Source organism: Pelophylax lessonae (assembly GCF_965119305.1).
Source record: "Pelophylax lessonae genome assembly, chromosome: 11".
In the NCBI taxonomy this organism is placed as follows: domain Eukaryota; kingdom Metazoa; phylum Chordata; class Amphibia; order Anura; family Ranidae; genus Pelophylax; species Pelophylax lessonae.
The window spans coordinates 119,353,958-119,374,425 of NC_138778.1; the positions used below are offsets into that span (position 1 = coordinate 119,353,958).

The 20,468-nt window shown below is 41.7% G+C and overlaps 1 protein-coding gene across 1 annotated transcript in view; it reads left to right on the plus strand.

Annotated features, from left to right (window-relative positions):
• LOC309567407 (ATP-dependent RNA helicase DHX58-like) overlaps positions 1–20,468 on the plus strand; it is a gene marked incomplete at its 3' end in the record, with an annotated part of 89,245 nt that overhangs the window by 59,814 nt on the left and 8,963 nt on the right. The window contains exons 11-12 of the mRNA XM_082272807.1: positions 12,241–12,428; positions 16,570–16,663. Of these exons, the coding sequence (XP_082128933.1) occupies positions 12,241–12,428; positions 16,570–16,663 (282 nt within the window). The remainder of the gene's footprint in view (positions 1–12,240; positions 12,429–16,569; positions 16,664–20,468) is intronic.

Sequence of the window (20,468 nt, forward strand, 5' to 3'; positions counted from 1 at the left end):
TCAATCCGTACCTGAACACTTTAACGGCACATTTTTTTTTTTTGTGTACTATAGGACTATAAAAGACCTGGGGCACCTCTGGGTGCCCCAAAGAGAACAGTACTGCGGCATACTAATAGTAGGTGTGGCCAAAATGTGTTAACAGTGAGATAGAGCATTCATGTACCCATAAAATATGCTTTGGTTGCTGTGGCAAAAATAAGAGTCTCACAGACATGCATAATCATTTAAATCATTTAAAAAAAAAACTCTTCCATTACATCCGATTTTCCGTACGCTAAAAGTAGTCAGAGAGAAAATTTTATCTGAGCCTACCTTAAAGAAGACCTTCATCAAAATAGTCATGGACTGCTAAGCAATCAGCAACTGTTAAGACAATCAACACTTTGGTAAGAAGTTTATAACATACAATATAGTGTATATAGAGCAGGAGTCTGTAATATGCATAGTGTAAGAGTGCAAAGGTCCAGAATATGTAATGCACAGAGTTTAAAGGTCAGGGGAGTGTATCGCACAGTTCTCCAGCTCTATTTAATGTCCATTAAAAACACAAATGTTGATGCCTTACGCTTTGATTCCTTGGACACAGACATCACAGGACAGATAACTAAAAAGTAGGCCTGTTCCAGCAAATCTGGAACAGTTGGCAAGTAGTCACAGAGAAATTTGACAGAGTGGTAAAATAGGAATGTTTAGGCCCCATGCACACAGGGCGTTAGAAAAAACGTGCTGCAAAGCTAGTTCTGACGCCGGAAAAAGCAGCTGTAAAAACGTGCTTTCAGTAGCTTTTTCCATTTGCGTTATTGCACGTTTTGCCACGTCGCATTTAGCAGCGTTTTTATCTGCCTCCATTCAAAATCAATGGTTCCCTATGGGAGCCTATTGATTTGAATGGAAGTCGCAACGCAAGTCGGATCAGGATGATCCGACTTGCGGTGCGACTTGCGCTGTGAGAAACTCGAGGGGGAACTCCACGCCAAAATGGGATAAAACGGCGTGGGGGTCCCCCCAGGTTCCAAACCAGGCCCTTCGGGTCTGGTATGGAATTTGAGGGTAGCCCCACGCCGAAAAAACTGCGTGGGGTCCCCCCCAAAATCCATACCAGACCCTTATCCGAGCATGCAGCCCGGCAGGCCAGGAAAGGGGAGGGGACGAGCAAGCGGCCCCCCTCCAATAAATCCTTCCCTGCAACCATAGACCCCCCCCAACAACAATAGCCCCCAGCAACAATAAATCCTCCCCTGCAACAATCACCCCCCCCCCCCCCAATAAATCCTATCCTGCAACCATAGACTCCCTCCCCAACAACATTAGCCCCCCAGCAACAATAGTTTTCCCAAGCAACAATAAATCCTCCACTGCAAAAAAAGACCCACCCACAACAAAATGACCGCCAGCAACAATAGATTCACCCCAGCAACAATAGGTCCCCCAGCAGCCAGCATCAATAGGCCCTTCAGCTCTCCCCACTGGTCCCAGCACCCCTTTGCCATTGCATAGACTGGAGGTTCCGGAACTACGTTCCCCCGCGTTCCCGCTGAAAAAAAGCCCTGACTAAGCCAAAGAAGTAAAGTGTTGATCTGTGAATGCCAATGTTGCTAACAGTAATCCAGGGGGACCTGAAAGTGTGTTATCCAGCAGTCCTCAAGGGGCAGTGCTACAAAGGTTTACCCATAGTTACATAGTTACATAGTAGGTGAGGTTGAATAAAGACAATAGTCCATCCAGTTCAACCTGTGTAGGTGTGTGTGTGTCTGTACTCATCTCACATACCCCTGAATGTTCTGATCCTTGAGATGTAAGTCTAAGAGTCTTTTGAAAGCCACCATACTACCCGCAGAAACCACCTCTTGTGGTAGAGAATTCCACAATCTTGTAGCCCTAACAGTAAAGAACCCCCCACGTTGCCTGTGGTTAAAACGCTTCTCCTCTAATCGCATTGTATGCCCTCGAGTCCTCATGCAATCCCTTCGAATGAACAGCTTTTTTTCTAAGCTGGGATCCCCATTAAGATATTTATAAATTGCTATCATGTCCCCCCTCAGACGTCTCTTCTCCAGGGAGAATAAATCGAGCGATTGTAGACGCTCTTCATAGTCAAGGTACTCCAATGCCCTAATTAGTTTAGTTGCCCTTCTCTGGACTCTCTCCAGCTCCAACACATCCCTCCTGAGGACTGGCGACCAGAACTGGACAGAATACTCCAGATGCGGTCGGACCAGAGTTTTATAAAGTGGAAGGATTATAGTCTTATCTCTGGAATACATCCCTTTCTTTATGCATGCTAATATTCTGCTGGCTTTGGCAGCTGCCGCTTGACATTGCATGCTGTTGCCTAATCTATCATCAACCAAGACTCCCAGATCCTTCTCCATTTTTGATTCCCCCAAGGGTTCCCCTCCTAACGTGTATTGTGTTTTTATGTTTTTAGTCCCCAAGTGCAAAACCTTACACTTCTCCACGTTAAACCTCATTTGCCCACTCTGTAATTTTGTCCAGGTCATTCTGTAGGTTATCTGCTTCATGCTGTGCAGTTATTGCCCTGGCCAATTTTGTGTCATCTGCAAAAACTGATAACGCACTACTGATCCCGTCCTCAATGCTGTTTATGAATAAATTGAACAAGGTTGGTCCCAGGACTGAGCCCTGGGGCACCCCGCTTACAACCTCAGACCAGTCTGAGTATGCGCTGTTTATTACCACCCTTTGGACACGCCCTTTAAGCCAATTCCGTATCCAAGAGCAAACTCTGCTGTCGATACCTGCAGACCTTATTTTATAAATTAAGCGCTTGTGGGGAACTGTATCAAACGCCTTAGCGAAATCCAAGTACACCACATCCACTGGTCTCCCCCTATCTAGCTCACAGCTTACCTCCTCGTAGAATGCTAAGAGATTGGTTTGACAAGAACGCCCATTTGTAAACCCATGCTGATTACTGCTGATGATGTTGTTGTCTTTAGCAAACTCTAGGATATAGTCCCTTATCATCCCCTCCAGAAGTTTACATACTATTGATGTCAAACTGACAGGCCTATAATTTCCCGGGATATGCCTCTGGCCCTTTTTGAATATCGGAATCACGTTAGCTTTCTTCCAATCCCCTGGTACATCTCCTGTCCTAATACTGTCAGCAAAGATCAGGAACAGTGGTCTGGATATAACCTTACTGAGTTCCTTGAGTACTCTCGGATGTACGTCATCCGGGCCTGGTGATTTGTTTGTGTTAAGTTTATCCAGCCTTTCCCTGATTTCACCCTCTGTTAGCCATAGTGGCAAGTCCTGTGTATTACTACTAACCATACAGTCATGGTCAGTGTACCCCTCCGTTTCCTGTGTAAAGACTGACGAGAAAAAAGCATTCAGCACGGTTGCTTTTTCAGTGTCCTCTGTAACCATCCCCCATCATCGCTAATTATGTGTGCATAATCCCATGTTTTTCTCACACAGTTAAGAAGGAGAGTCTGCTGCTGTATAAAAAGGTACTTTTTTAATCAGGCAAAACAATATATATTTATGCTATACGTTATAACATAATAATTTATTATTTATCAATTTACTGTGAAATTACTGAATTGAAGTTATAACTTCAAACTTCAGTAATTTGTCCGTTAAGCCACCTGCTTGAGTACAGCTTTTTTCATTATAGTAATTTACCTTAAAAACAATATATAATATTTATTTGTATATTACTTACTTATGGTAAATAACCACTTGCCACCCAGGCCAATTCTGACACTTCTCTCCTACATGTAAAAATCATAATTTGTTTTTGCTAGAAAATTATTCAGAACCACTAAACATTATATATATATTTTTTTAGTAGACTAAATAATAAAATCGTTGTCGTTGCAACTTTATATGCCACGTGGTATTTACGCAGCAATTTTTCAAATGCGTTTTTTTTGGAAAAAAACTGTTTTATGAATAAAAATTTAAAAAAATACACTAAAATTAGCCTGATTTTTTTTTCCCATAAAGTTTATTTTAAAAAAATTGCGCAAAGATAACAATAACCACAATGAATACAATCAAATTTTTCACAGTTCAGAGATAACAGTTATAAACGGTGATATAGAAAGGTGGCCTGTAAGCAAGTGCTGTGCTAAGCGGCTCCGTACGAAAATACATATAACAGGACATGAAGGTAAAGAGATAAAAGAAACCAAGTGAGAAATTGCATGGCAGCGCCTGTAGAAAGAAATACTAAACATAATTACTGGTATACAGTTTTTAGTAGGTGGAATGTGAAAAACGTACCCGTAGGTTTCAGCAGTAAACCAAAGGGAGAGTAAAGTTGTAATTTGGATGCAAACTCCGTATAAGGTGGAGCAAATTAATATAGTAAGTATGCTTACAGATGTTGGTGCCCCTGTGTATATTGAGCATAGAGAGAGAAAGTTCGTAAGTACCGACTGTGATTGTGCATAGATACAGTAGTATGGGGGGGGGGGTGCGAGGGCTAGGGTATCTGGCTGGTAGGGAAGGAAGGGAGAGGGGAGGGGAAGGGAGTGGAAAGATGAGGGGAGGAGAGAGATAGGAAGGTGGAAAGATAGAAAGATGAGAAGGAAAGAAAAGAGTAAGAAGGAGAAAGGAAAAAAAACAAAAAAACAAACGGGGGTGGTGAGCGAGCATGATGAGGGGTAGTTAACGATCAGCGCATATTTTAAGTTAATTGTCAGAAATTGTGAGATCTCTTAGCTTAGTAAGTATCTTAAGCGTTTTTAATGGTACGTAATAAAATTCCAATGAACTCACTGAGTAGGTGTTATTTGTGTGCAGGAACGGTGAGAGATTTAGTTTAAGGTGGGCTGTCCATCACAGTATTATATTCGTCAATGGATTGAAAGTGGATCCATGGAGCCCAAGTGGAGATGTATTTGGAGGTGGTGTCCCTAGCTGTTGCTATTAGTTGTTCCATTTCAGGAATCTTGTTAATACGCCTAAACCAGGATTTGAGAGGAGTTTTAGTTGTGCCCCATAGAACCGGTATGCACGTTCTGGCGGCATTTATCATCATTTTTGAGAGAGATTTAACCTGGGAGTGTATTGGGGTGGAGGATTAATGTAGAAGGTACACTTCCGGTTTGAATTCTAAATTTTGAATGTTAATTTGTGCTGTCTTGTCATGCACTCTAGACCAGAAGGGTTGCAAGGAGGGACATTCCCAAAAAATGTGTAAAAGGGATCCAGTAGTCTGGTTACAACGCCAACATAGATTTGATATGTCTGTGTTAAAATTATGTAGAAGCTCAGGTGTTCTGTACTATCTGGACAAAGTTGTGTAACTGTTTTCCTGGATCAACACATTTTGTGAGCTCTTGTGTATGCAATGATGTATATGTTCCCACTGTTCAGCTGAAATGTTAAGGTTCAGATCTTTTGACCAAGCTTTCTGCGCTTTCCCAGAGTCTGGCAAGTGTTTATTCCATAGTATGTTGTATACACACGAGATTACGTGTCGTTGTGGTGCATTCATAGAGCACAATCTTTCAAATGAAGTTAACTGCCTATTTAACCCCTTGCCGACTGCTCACAGTATATTTACTGCGGCAGTCAGCCCCTCACAGGCAGAGTGACGTAGGTCTACGTCGCTCGCCTGTGAGGCTCTGGGGAGCGAGCGCGCGCCCACGGAGGCGCGCTCCCGCGCGGTCACGGACCCCCCCGCGCGTGTGACCAGCGGACCCGATGTCCGCCGGTCACTCGGCGATCGGCGGGGGAGAGGGAGAATGTCAGGCAGCTTGTGTAAACAAGCCACCTGTCATTCTCCTCGCTGTAAAAACACTGATCACATGGATCTACTATGTAGATCCGTTGATCAGTGTCCTTACAGCTCAAGCCACAGCCAATCACAGTAGAAAGCACGCCCCTAGGGACACACACAGCCCCTCCCTCCCAAATAAAGTTAACCCCTTCACTACCAGTGTATTTTTACAGTAACAGTGCATATATATAGCACTGATTACTGTAGAAATGTCACTGGTAACCCCAAAAGTGTCAAAAATGTCAGTCAAGGGTCAGATCTGTCCGCCCCAATGTCGCAGTACCGCACAAAAAATCGCAGATCGCCGCCATTACACGTTAAAAAAAAAAACACCAAAAATGACAGAAATCTTTCCCTTTGTTAGTAAACGCGATAACTTTTGCGCAAACCAATCAAAATACGCTTTTTGCGATTTTTTTTACCAAACATAGGTAGCATAAAACTATACTAAAAAATTTTGATTTTTACATTTTTTTTTGGGGAATTTCATATAAAAAAATGTGAAAAATATTGTTATTTTTGCAAAATGTACGCTCTTTTTTTGTTTATAGCGCAAAAAGTAAAAATGGCACGGGTGATCAAATACCACCAAAAGAAAGCTCTGTTTGTGGGGAAAAAAAGGACATCAAATTCATTTAGATACAGCGTCGCACGACCGCGCAATTGTCTGTTAAAGTCACGCAGTGCCGAATCGCAAAATACCCCCTGGTCGTTTAGCAAGAAAATCCTCCGGGGCTTAAGTGGTTAAAGTTGCTTCACGGTTGAGTGTGCTAATGAAGTGTTTGGTTTGCATGTAAGACCAGAAGTTGAGATTAGAACTACTCCAATTGGGTTGAATCTGGGGTAATGTCAGTATCGTACCCGAGTGTAGGAGGTGGTGAATTCTTATATCTGGTCCAGGATCATTGCTACGTATCAGATTTCCCTCTAGTCCAGGTGGAAATTCAGGGTTTTTTCTGGAAGGGGGTCATGAGGCCCGGGACCTCTGATATGTGGAATTTATCGCAGACCGTTTGGAAGCTTTGAAGCGTGGGGCCTATCAATGGATGATCAAGAAGAGATCTGGGAATGTGAGATTTGCGTAACCAAGGCGTATAATTTAAGCATGTAGAAGAAAAATAATCCTCCATATCTATCCAGTCCTTGGTGTTCCGGTGGATATTCCAGTCTACTATTCGAGTAAGCTGGCAAGCATATAGTATCGCTGCAGATAAGGCAAGGCTATGCCACCCTTCACTTTGGGCTGGGTTAGGGACGAGTGACTAATTCTGGGATGTTTTTGGTTCCATAAAAAGGTAGAACATAAACGCCGGTACGATTGGAAAAAGGCCTGAGGTAGTTTGATTGGTATGGTTTGTAGAAGATATAGAAGACGAGGGAGAACATTCATTTTTAGGATCGCCGCCCTTCAAAACCAAGAGAATGGATGATTCATCCATCTTTTTAAATCTTGGGTGATAGTTTTAAGTGTGGGGATATAATTAAGTGCAAAAAAGATCGTTGAGTTTGGCAGGTAAGCGAATACCCAGGCAGGTAATGGCTTCTACTTTCCATAAGAATGGGTAGTTGGTTTTGCAGTGAAGGACCTGATCTGTAGGAAAAGTCACATTTAGCGCGTGGGATTTTTCAAAATTGATTTTAAAATGGGAAATAAATTGAAAAAGATGCATATCGGCTAGTAGATTAGGTATAGATGTGTGTGGAGACGTCAAGAAGAGAAGAATATAATCCCCGAATGCGGCCAATTTGTAATGATGGTGTGCTATCTGTACTCCTTTTGATATCTGCATTCGCACGAATTTGGTTAAGAAGAGGTCCGAGGGTCATAACAAATAAGATTGGGGACAATGGACAGCCTTGACGGGTGCCATTATTAATAGAGAAGGCGTCTGACAGGAAGCCGTTAGCTCTCACCCTCGCCCTGGGACCATTGTAGAGGGCTAAGACATAGCTAATAAAGCGGGTGCCCAGGCCAATAGCTTTTAGAACAGCTGCCAAATAGTCCCAGGCTAACCTGTCAAACGCCTTCTTGGCGTCTAGCGAGAGGAACATTCCCCTCTGATTGGATTTCGATAACCAGTGGTGGACATTTATAGCTTTTAGGGTATTCTCTCTGGCTTCCCTACCTGGGATGAATCAGGTTGTACAGATTGGAATAGAAATCTGCCAAATGAGCAGCAATGTCCTCATTTTTAGTTAGAGACCAGCCGCATGAATTTTTAAGCTCTCTGATCGCCAGGGCGGCCCTCTTTTCTTTCAGAGCATTTGCTAACAGTTTGCCACTTTTGTTGCTCATTTCATGGAAGAGTGTCTGGCATAGAATATAGTTGCGTTTAGTCGTTTTTCCAAGTTCTTCCAACAGGAGAGCACGTGTGGACGTAAGTTCCGATAAAGTGCTCTGAAGTTGGGAGTGTTTATGTGCTCTTTCAAGTTCCTTAATTTTGGTAATAAGGTTGTTTAGTGTCGCCTGTCTGGCTTTTTTCCTGGCTGCTGCCATGGCAATCAAAGAGCCCCTAATGTAACATTTGTGCGCCTCCCACTGCGTGAGCGGGGACACATCAGGCGTGTTGTTGGTCTGAAAGAAATCAGAGAGATGTGTTGTCAAGGTTTGTACGTTCTGTAGATCAGTCAAGAGAGATGCGTCAAGTCGCCACGTTTTGTGAGGGTTACATTGTTCTGGGAATTCTAAAGAGAGTGTAATGGGGTTGTGGTCAGAAAAGAACATTGGTTCTATTGAGGCCACTTTAATAAGTTGGAGATCTTTTTGAGATATCCAAAAGTAATCTAGTCTAGAGTATCTATCGTGTGGGGATGAGTAAAATTTAAAATCTTTTTCCTTATGGTACAGAGTGCGCCAAGAGTGGTGAAGTAAGAGTTGATGCAGTTGTGATTTGATTCTATGTAGTGCTCGATAAGGTAGGGACGAAGTTCCCATGGAAGTATCTTCCAACAGGTTTAGGGCAACATTGAAGTCGCCACCCAATATTAAAATTCCTTTGTGAAAAGTTGATAGACCACTGGATACCTCATTAAAGAAGCTTACCTGAGCAACATTCGGGCTGCAAATATTTGCCAAAGTTAGGGGTCTCCCCCAAATGGTGCCTTTGAGGAAGAGGTAGCGACCCTTGGTATCTACCAAGGAATCGTAGATTACCAAGGGTATATGTTTTGATATAAGGATCGATACCCCCTTCGTTTTAGCCTCATCGTTCATACGTAGCATGATAAACTTTGGGAAAGTTACCATTGTTCAATTTGGGAATATTGTCTGTTCGGAAGTGTGTCTCCTGAAGAAAGTTTTTTCATGTACTGTATAATAAAAGTTGAGATCTCTTTTCTGGGATATTGAGTCCTTTTACATTTAGAGAAATTAGTTTAAGTTGCAGAGGTGTGTAAGGCGCATTGGATGGAGCCATTGATAAGTGGCTAATATAAGCGTGAGGAAAAAAAAAAGGTGGGGGATGGAAAAGAAAGTGGGAAGCGGAAAGGATAGAAAAGTGTCAAGTGGGAAAAGTGCAGAAGATGCAGAGGTGAGAAGAAGGAATGTGGGATGAACAGGTAGGTGGAAGTGGGAGGGTTGGGATGGGGCATCAGGTATGAGTGTTATCGGTAAAGTGGTGTAACCGACTGCAAGTGTAGACCTGCCAACCTGCCTAATATCCCGATAGGGAGAGTATGTCGGAGTGGTTCAACACCTGAGAAGTCAGTTATTGAAGTGGGGGGGGGGGGGTGACAGAGGTCGACGAGGTTTATTGAAGTGTGTGTACTGGAGTGTTAATATATAAGATTAATACGGCGCACTTGGGTCCGTTTATGAAAGTATGATCAAGGGGTAAAATAAGACGGTTTATGTTAAGGAACGTTTCGAAGGTCCCAGGACTGAGAATAAACTGCTAGGGCTCCAGCTTTTTGTGACATTCATGCAGGTAAGATGGTATGATAATGTAAGATATTGCAGTGGCCTTAAAATGTGGTCCCTGGAGGAACAAAGAGGGGAACAAATAAGTAAAACAGGATAAGTTGTTCACATTTACCTTCTGCAGACAGTCCACTATGGTATGTGAGCGTCTTCGCATTGCTTGCCTTGAGCTTGTCTGAAAGAATAACATATTCATCAATACTATAAAACAGGGTGAACTTCAGTAAATAGCTATCTGGATAAGAGCATGAACTGATGTGAAAAATTATGTTACACCAAGTAAATAGACACCTAACATGTCATGCTTTAAAATTGCGCACACTTGTGGAATGGTGGCAAACTTCAGTACTTAAAAATCTCCATAGGAGACTCTTCAGACTTTTTTACAGGTTACATGCTTAGAGTTACAGAGGAGGTCTGGTGCTAAAATTATTGCTCTCGCTCTATCATTCTCGGTGATACCTCACATGTGTGGTTTAAAGGCTGTTTACATATGCTAAAACATGTCCTTATGCTGGTTAAATTAGTAAACTATGAGAACTAATGAAGGTGCCATATATAATCCATATAATCAGAGAATGGTTCAGGTTCTATTCTTTTATTATATAGATTATATATGGCACTTTCATTAGTTCTCATAGTTTACCAATTTTCCCAACAAATATGCTTTAATAAAATCAGGACTGTTGGTAGCTATATAGAGCACAGTGTAATTTTTATTTTTTATTTCTGCATTCTGTACCAGCCCTGTACAGTGGAATCTCAAAAAACATCTTAAAAGAAAAGTGTTTGGAAATATTTTTGGTAAAAGAGTATAACTAGTGTAACTAGTAGAACTGCAATTACATACTGTACATAATGAGAATCGAATAAGTAACTTGTGAATATGTAACCTGTGTGTATCTGGCTCTGATACTAGCCCTCCCCACATGTATAAAGTAAAAACATCAAAGGTCTATTTAGACCCCAGATGTCTTCATAAAGAGCACCTGTCAACTCTGTGCACACTGTCATTAAGAAGATTCTTAAAAAATACATAAAAGCCAGCATTAGGTAAAATAAGAAAAGAAAAGAAAATTTACATGATACTCGTTAGGCATCACCACACATGGTGTTGGTTTAGGAATAATTGTAGAGTCATCATTTTACTTAATGCTAAAAATCAATTTTTATTGTAAGTTGCCTAGCTGGGGTTTTTGCGTGCTTGAAATGTCTATCTTTTCACAAAAACACACAATATTATATTATATTATATGTAATTGTTATTCATCACGCAGTTTTATCATTTATAGTAGGAATCACTAAAATAGTTGTATTAGTATGCATTAACTATAACTTTTAAGTGTAGCACTGTTCCTGTTCTGATTACCTGCAGACAGTCACTTAGTGGTAGTTCACACATTCATTCTTACTCCCAATGACTCGTTACTCAATAAACAGTCCAGGGGTTTTGGTTTTTGGTATTTATTGTGGAATTTGGATGGGAGAAGGGAATAGTGGGATACTCCAACTTGAACTATTTACATTTGATAAGCACAACTCTCACTTGGCTTCACCAGGTTGCTTGTGGAAGCAGGCACACTGCTTGACCATACTGCCACGTGTATGGAAAGGGTTTAGTCTTCTTGCTTTATCTCCAGCAACAGAATTGGTGAAGTACAATATCTTTAGGACACTCTCCAGCATCCCCTTTACTGACAAAGCATCCTCTGACTCTTCTAGCTGAAGGGATGGCCCCCCTCAGGACAGGCCCCCTGACACAGATCTGTACTCACTGTATATAGAATCAGATCCTTTCCAGTGTCTCCCTTCCAGTCAGCTCTGCAGGACCTCTGAGTTCAGTTCCTCTCTACTCTTTAGGCCCTCTGGTCAACCACTTGAAGCCGCATGGCAACCTCTACAAAGGTGGAGGCAGGCACCCCATCCCTCCGGGAATCCGCTCTCCAGCTGAAAGAACCCGAGCACATGTGCTCTTGGCACTGATACAGTATCCCAGTATGGATCAAGGCACTTTTTTCTGCCAATCACCAGGGCTGTACTAAATGCCTGTGCACTCATCTGTCAGGTTTCCTCCCACTGTCCAATATGCCTCCCTATTGGACCAGGGTGAAATACTTCAGACAAACTGAGCTCCACCTGAGCACAAGGAGCAGACCTCTCTAGCAGATCCTGCTCTCTGGTAGGCAAAGAACAATATAGATTTACCTGGCAATCCTTCTGGTAAGCAGAAACGATCCAAAACTATACTCTCTCTCTAGCACCTACCTAGGAGGGTGCTACATAAGGTATTATTACTAAAATATAATTATGATAAACAATTCAACTATAATAGGAAATACAGAAGGAATGGCACCATCTTTTAATTCTAGCTGGGGATGGAGGGGGCTTTCACAAACATTTAAATCTCTAATGTGTATTTGATAAACACTAAATATGGTCTGTCTGTCTGTCCACCCTCTGTACAAAAAATAGGTAGTGCCAAGCAGTGGTAGGGTTAATGTAGGAGTTAATAACCATCAATTTAACCATTTGATACGTTTCTGCGTTTCTGCCACAGATTTTGGATCTGCAGTCATCATCTGTCATTGAACATAAGGTGAAACAAGCTAAGATGGAGCAGAAAAAGAAGTTCAATCCTCAAGATGTTCGATTCGACTGCAGGAACTGTTCCATTGCAGTGGGGCACGGGAGTGATTTTCGGGTTGTAGAAGGTGCTCACCATGTCAACATTAATCCTACCTTTAAGTAAGTGCACATTTCATTTATGGAAAATGGTTAATGGGAAATAGGCTTATCTTGTGTTACATGAAGCTTATCTGATTGCTTTTGTGTTTTATGAAAGGATCATTCCATCCAAAAGTGATATTTCAATTAATGCAATTTTCCCACTGCATACCTTGAAAGATATAAATGTAAATATCTAGCATATATCAGAAACTAAAATATCAGTTTTAGGTGGATTGATCCTTTAGTAAAATTTTTAGTTAATTCTATTTATAAACCAAAAAGAGTGGTGTAACCAGATTCCATAAGCCCCCCCCCCCCCACCCACAGACCCCCATAACCACCAGTCCAGGGTTGTGGGAAAGAGGCCATTGTCCCCATCAACATGGGGACAAGGTGCTTTGCCATGTGGTCCTTTCTGACAAGGTACACCCTCAACCTCCCCAAGTTGAGAGCTTGTGGCTTGATATGGTTCCTGGAGGCCACCCAGGCTGCATGCTCAGATAAAGGTCTAGTATGAAGGGAGGGGGACCTCACTTTTTTTTATATTGTTTTTTGCATGAGCTTCTCCCTTAAAATCTGTACCAGACTCAGGAGGGGGGATTGAGGAGAACCCTATGACCCTATACTTTTTTCATGGGACCCCCCTTAAAAGTCACACCAGACCTAAAAGGCCTGGCATGAAATTTGGGGGGACCTCACACTGTTGTTTGTTTTTTTTTTTTTTTACATTTACCTGTCTGTCAGCAATCCTGGCTGACAGTTAAATGTGATGAGATAAATCACTGGTTGTTAGAATGTCGGCAGGTGTGGCTCCTTTACAACCAGGAGGAAGCTGTCACATTAAGGGCTCTTTCACACGGTCCGCCTCCATAGGCGGATCCGTGCTGCTCAGCGGGGATCGATCCGCGATCCCCGCTGAGCCGGCGGATGACAGCTCCGTCTCCGCTTGCAGTGCGGAGAGGGTGGTGTCACAGCTGCTCTCTATGGGGAATCGGATGAGAGCGGACCCATCCCCAGGACGGATGGAAAATAGGGTTTCCATCCGTCTGGATTTCATGGACAGGATCAGATGCAGATGGCAGCGGGTGTCAGCGGACATGTCACCGCTGACATCCGCTGCTCCACAGGGCTGAATGGGGCATCCGATCAGATCCGCCTAAAAAACTGACAGGCGGATCTGATCGGACCGCCCGTGTGAAAGGACCCTTAGAAGTGGTAAAAATACCACTAAGAGCCGGTTCACACTAATCCGACTTGTCAGGCGACTTGATCGCCTGACAAGTAGCTCCCCATGCTGTGCAATGGAACCGTTCTAATCAGAGCGACTCAAGTCGCTCCGACTTAGAAAAAGGTTAAATGTTCTGCTTCACACTGCATCTGGAGGCTCGGTCAGCTGAACACCCATTCATTCACACAGAATCCTCCATAGACAATAAATACACATTGCAGAAGTCTCCCTCATATTATTTCCCCTACAGGTCGAATGCTTTTACCCTATAATGTTAGGCCATTTTCTATTTCGGGGAATGTTAATTCTCATGGTCGAATATTCCTGCAACTATTTTTTTTCTTGGAATCGAATGTTAGGAAATGTTATATTCCCCCAGCAAAAGACAACAATGAAACCGTTACACATTACAAACCGTTACAAACATTACAGGTATGATTGGTTACACTTGCATGAATGTTGAGACATTTGCAAAGCAAATTTTTCAATACATAGCCCATCTTTTGGGCATGGTACTATATTTAAGATATCTATTAACCATTTGCTCCCGCACAGACCCCCCCCGCGCGAGTGACCGGCGGACCCGATGTCCGCCGGTCACTCGCGATCGTCGGTTACACCGGGAGAAAGGCAGGCGGCTAATGTAAACAAAGCCGCCTGTCATTCTCCCTTGTGTAACAGCACAGATCATACGGTCCTGCTATGTAGGACCGTTGATCTCTGCTGTTACATCACAAGCCACATCCAATCACAGTTAGAATCACGCCCCTAGGGACACACTTAACCCCTCCTTCTCAAATAAAGTTAACCCCTTCCCTGCCAGTGTCATTTTTACAGTAACAGTGCATATGTATAGCACTGATTACTGTAGTAATGTCACTGGTAACCCCAAAAGTGTCAAAAATGTCAGTCAAGGGTCCGATCTGTCCGCCGCAATGTCGCAGTCCCGCAAAAAAAATCGCAGATCACCGCCATTACTCGTTAAAAATAAAATTAATAAAATGACAAAAATCTTGATTTTTACATTTTTTTGGGGGGAACTTCATATAAAAAAATGTGAAAAATATTGTTATTTTTGCAAAATTGTCGCTCTTTTTTTGTTTATAGCACATGATCAAAAAATCGCACAGGTGATCAAATACCACCAAAAGAAAGCTCTGTTTGTGGGGAAAAAAGGACGTCAATTTAATTTGGGTACAGCGTCGCATGACCGCGCAATTGTCCGTTAAAATCACGCAGTGCCGAATCGCAAAATGGGCCCTAGTCAGGAAGGGGGTAAAATCTTCCGGGGCTTAAGTGGTTAAGGGAAATCTGTCAAGAGTGAATCATAGAGGCTGCCATTACTGACAATTACTTTTCGAAATGCTAGTTGCCTGGCTGTCAAATTTTCATACAGTTTCATACAGTTATAGTTGAAATAGGCTAAACCCTGTACATACCACCAAAGCAAAAAATGTTGATGCTATTCTATGTCCTGCCTTTCCAGATTTCTAGATTTCAGTAGGACCCAGCAATTTTCATCTCTAACAACAGCCTTTTTTATCATTGTACACTGTTTATACTCCTACTCATTCGTTCTCTGTATCCCTCCGTTTTCACACATTTTTAGTCTAAAGGTCCATGAACATCTCCCTTAATAGAAGCTCAGTGTAAATGGTAGTGTTCAGTGTATATGCCCCCTTTCAATGTGTGGCCAGTATAAATGCTCTGTTACTTTAGTTCTTAGTGTAGATGCCCCTTTACATTGGTGGTTAGCGTAGAAAGAAATTTCCCTTTTCACTGGTAGCCAGTGTGTCAGAAGAAGTGCTACCTTACATTAATGGTCAGTTTGTCAAACGAAGTGCCCTCTTGCAGTAGTAGAACATGGGAAAATAAATGTCCCTCACATTGGTAGAAAGTTGGGGAAGAAGTGCCTCTTTACGTTGGTAGTCAGTGGAAAAAGAAGTGCCCCCTTACAATGATAGATGGTTGAGGAACCACAATAAATTGGTTCTAAAGCCTCACATGATTTTACATTAATGATATCTATTAGCTACATTAAACATAAGTGCATGATTCTTTTTTTAAATAATCTGCCTAACATTATATTTTACTCACAGTTATGGGTTGCATCCTAAGTGATCCTTGCTCTTGATTCCCTGAACTTCTGGGTGCCATGTGATGCGTCTTTAGGGACAACATGTCACAGCAGACTGCAGCAACGGGCAAGCGCTACCCATTCCATTCTCAGCAAGCTGATGTGAGCTCAATCACAGTCATCATCAGCAATAACTCAACCCTTCTGTTCTGCCTCCTAGACATGCCCACTACCTGCTTCCCAGATCCTTTGCTAATAACATTTCTGTAGAGGTGGAACAGACGTAAAACAAGTATAAGGGCAGAAGTTAAAAAAAAGGTTAGACTTTTTGGTTTATAGTCATTGTAAAGGAACATATATTTAAAATAAAATAATAATATCACTTTAATAGTCAGTGTGTTAGAAGAAATGCCCTCTTATTTCAATGGTCAGTGTGTCAAAGAAGTACCCACCTACACTGGCAGTCAGTGTGTCAGAAGAAGTGCCTCTTACATTGGTAGTCAGTTGGAGAAGAAGTGCTCCCCGGCCCTACATTTGTATTCTGTTGAAGAGGTGCTCCCTACATTGGTAGTCAGTTGGAGAAGAAGTGTTCACTTACATTCGCAGTCATTGTGTCAGAAGTGTTAAGGTCAGTGTAGATCATCCCTGGTATCAATATTCACTTGCCTGTGGGGCTGCAGATGAGATGGGATGAAATGTTGGTATCACCAAGATTATTGGCAGGAGTAACTGTTGGTATGTGCTGGACTCCCTCACTCCCAGGCCCCATATTAGCCAAACTTTACTTCTGACCCTGTTAATGCAAGATGCAGGTACTTCAGTTTATCATTATCTCATTTTATACAAATTTTCAGAGACTATTATGAAGAATACACAACACCTATTGATCTGCAAAAGAAGATGAAGGACTGGGTACCTGGAGGAGCCATAAGATGCAAGCTTTGTCAGGTAGTGTATTTGGATTCCATTTACTGCATATAAGCTCTAATCTGTCTCACAATGAGAAAATTCTAGTTCTGCATTCATTATCGTTTACCTGCCATGTACAGTATGTGCCCTATAGATTGCCAGCATTTTAAATGGTAAAATTCCCAGGGTGATTTGCTAGCTCAATTTTATGGGGGACAGTACTAAAAACTATATACAACATATAACAATCTCCATATAGGCATAAAAAACGCCCAAACTTCATCTGTGGTGCTCACCAACCATCCAGCAAGTTTGAGTCAGGTAAGGTTGTCAGAATAATGGGCCATACACACTATAAGATTTTCTGAAGACTTTTGGGCCAGGCAGTTCAAGGTATATTCAGATGCCAATTGAGAATGGTGTCATATTTTAAATCTTAAAGGGCTTGTAGATGGGATGTTTTGAATGTTAATAATTCTAGATACATAATAGATATAGAAATACTGTATATTTCTACCCTTACCACATTAAACCATGTAGTTATCCCCTTTAAGTACACAAGTAAATACATCATGAACTATGTCAGCGCATAGTCCCTCTGGAATCTCTAAAGCCTGGTATACACGTTAAAGTTTTTTTCGTTTAATCCAGCATGCTGAAAAAAAAAAAAAACCTGACAGATCGCTATACTAACACATGATGTTTGAGCAGCTATCTCCCACACTATGCCTATGTGTTCTGGCAGGAAACTGCCCCCCCCAATCAGAACACACACTGATCAGAGTTCAATACCATTGGCTGCAAATGCTGACCAGATGCTGATTTTCAAGCAGGTCCCTTCGACAAAGTTAGATTGGTTTCTTTTGGACAGGGAGCCGTACACGCTGAATGAGTGACGGCCCGTTCCTGTTGAATGGGCCAATATCAGGCGATATTCGGCCCGTGTGTGCCCAGCCTTAGTTGTGGTACCTTCACACTAGGTACCTTAAACAGAATATAGCACTTACAGTATCAGCAACTTCGTAGCAGCAATCTCTCTTTATAACTAACTATAATTAACTGCCAGATCTCAAAAAATGATATCAACCTATGGTAAAAAAAAAGCTTTTTAAAGAGTCATATGGGTTAAAAAGAACAAAAATGTATGTGCATGAAAATCTTACAGCATCCACTTTCCCTGGGGATCACCAAGATACCCACCTTCTCACAGAATGTAGCATGTATCGATACAAATCACAATATAGCCTTTTAGCATCAAGCAGGACCAACTCCTTGACACTCAATCTTCCGACTTTATTATGTCTTTAAACAAAAGAGGCCTGGCCAAATACTTTCATTGTATGGCCCTATACATAAACTCTCCACTTCAATGCATAGTCTCTTTCAGTCTCCTGATTTATCTCTGTATTGCACTCCTGCCACACCACCATTCTCCTCTTTCCTGGTTTACAGTTTTCCAGGTTTCTGGATCAGCGGCCGCTGTTCCTGCCCTCCCAATGCAGGGGACTTTTCTGTTCTCACCACCTCCAGCCTGTGCAACCACTAATCACTCCCTGGGCTTTGGAGAGGTACAGTGAGTGAGCGTTGTCACTCTAGAACAGGAATTGTGTTACGAAGGGGAAAAAGACAACAACACAGCCACTACATCTAAGGAACAGTAAGCTGTAATATTTAAAATTTTAGTTCTTGGGTTTAGATATGCTTTAACCCTTTTTCTGCTACTTCATACATCCTGGTGTGTGCCAGCCCCCTAGTATGACCCCTCTGCCATGCTTCAGGGGACCTGTATGGCTGGTGCCGCCAGGTGGGGGGGATCAGTGAACATCTCCCGTTGTTCCCCAGCGCTCATCTCCCCTAGCCAGAATAAAAGCGAAATTGTCGTACAAAATGTTACATCCACTTTCTGGTAACATTTTCCCTTGCCCTTGTGGCAAGGAAGAAGCTAATGGAGCACAGATCAATGGAAGGCAGGTGAGATATCAGAAGTCTAAAAGACCCCCCATGTCTCATTAAAAAGAGCTTGTCTTAAAAATATTATATCACTTAGAGGACTTTTTGCAACCTATCATATAAATAAAGTTTTAGTGACAGTAAAAAAAATAAAGTTACACCCAACTAAAAAGTTTGACTTGTTGGGTAACCCCACTGAGAGTGGGGAAGGAAAGAAACCTTCTTTCCTTCCCCACTCTCAGTGGAGAAATATTTTCTGCTTACGTTGTATGTTGTTAGGCCGATCAATATGTTGAGGCATTGTAGAGATATATCATAAAAGAATTTTGAGGGTTGTTATCCTCTCATTTTTTCCTCTTTACCCCTTGTATCTTTATTGCTTTAATAAATTGTTGGGTAACACCGTCTTTTAATTTTTTCTTTTCCAAAAAGTAAGTAGTAAAGTGAAGTACATAAATCTCTGGCTACCAAATTTTTTGGTCACAACAATCTTGGTTACAACTGATGGTGGGGATCACCTGAAGGTTCAAGTGTATCATGTTATCAGGAGTAGGGATGATCGAACTTTTGAAAAGTTCGGTTCGGCCAGAACATCCGAACTTCCCGAAAGTTCGGCCCGGATTTCAGAACCCCATTGAAATCAATGGGACCCGAACTTCGGTAATCAAAAAAACACCATTTTTAAGCCCTAAAACACAATAAATGGCCCTAAAAAGTGCCTAGGGTTCTGGGTCATGCCCCATTAACTATTATTCACACAAAAAAAAGTTCTTAAAAATTGTCATTTTTGATAAAAAAGCCAATTATTGAAAAAAAAAAAAAAAAAAAAAGAGTGTACATGTGAAGTTTCAGCTCTGTAGCATGTCCAGAACCATGAAAAAAAAAAAGATAATTTTTCAGTAGAACAGGGATGTGGGACCCTCCTTTAACACCTATATGATCTTTTTTTTCTGGTTCTGGACATGCTACAGAGCTGAAACTTCACAGGTACACCTTTTAGACCCCCCAGACACAAAATCACACAAAAAAAGTTCTTAAAAATTGTCATTTTTGATAAAAAAGCCAATTATTGAAAAATTTAAAAAAAAAAGAGAGATTTTTTTTGATTTTTACTTTGGATTTCAGATCTGGGGGGTCTAAAAATTGTACATGTGAAGTTTCAGCTCTGTAGCATGTCCAGAACCATAAAAAAAAAAGATCGTTTGTATTAGAAAACTTTCAGCTCAGGGGGTTGGCTTCGCTGCTGTAACACCTTGCCGGTTTAATAGAAGGCATTTTTTTGGGTTCTTTGCAGTCAGGAAAAACATCTGAACTTGTGTACTGTGCACAAGTTCTAATGTTTTGCCTGCCTCCAAAACCCCCAAAAAATGCCAGCAAAAACACACCTGGGCATTTTTTTTTTTTGACGCTAGCGTTTTTTTGGCATTTTTTTGGGTTCTTTTGAGGCAGGCAAAACATCTGAACTTGTGTATAGTGGTATATATACACACATAATTATATGTATATAGACACCTAGCCATATATAGGTGTGATAGTAGCAGAAATATATTACTGTAAATTATTTCATTAGCGCAAGCATTTATTTCTGCTACTATCACACCTATATATGTCTAGGGGTATATATACAGACATATATGTGTATATATACCCCCTATACACATGTTCAGATGTCATGTCTGACATCAAACATGTCCTCAAAAAAGCACTGGCAGTGGCAGCCCCTGCAGCATAAAAAATGCTTGGCTGGTGAGAAGCCATATTCCTGTGCCGAAGCAATTCAGAGAAATGATCATTTCTCTATAGCGGTCACCCTGCTATGGAAGGGTTTTGTCACCCTGCCATAGCAGTCACTGCCAGTTAACCCTACACTACACTACGGTCCCTTTACACTTAA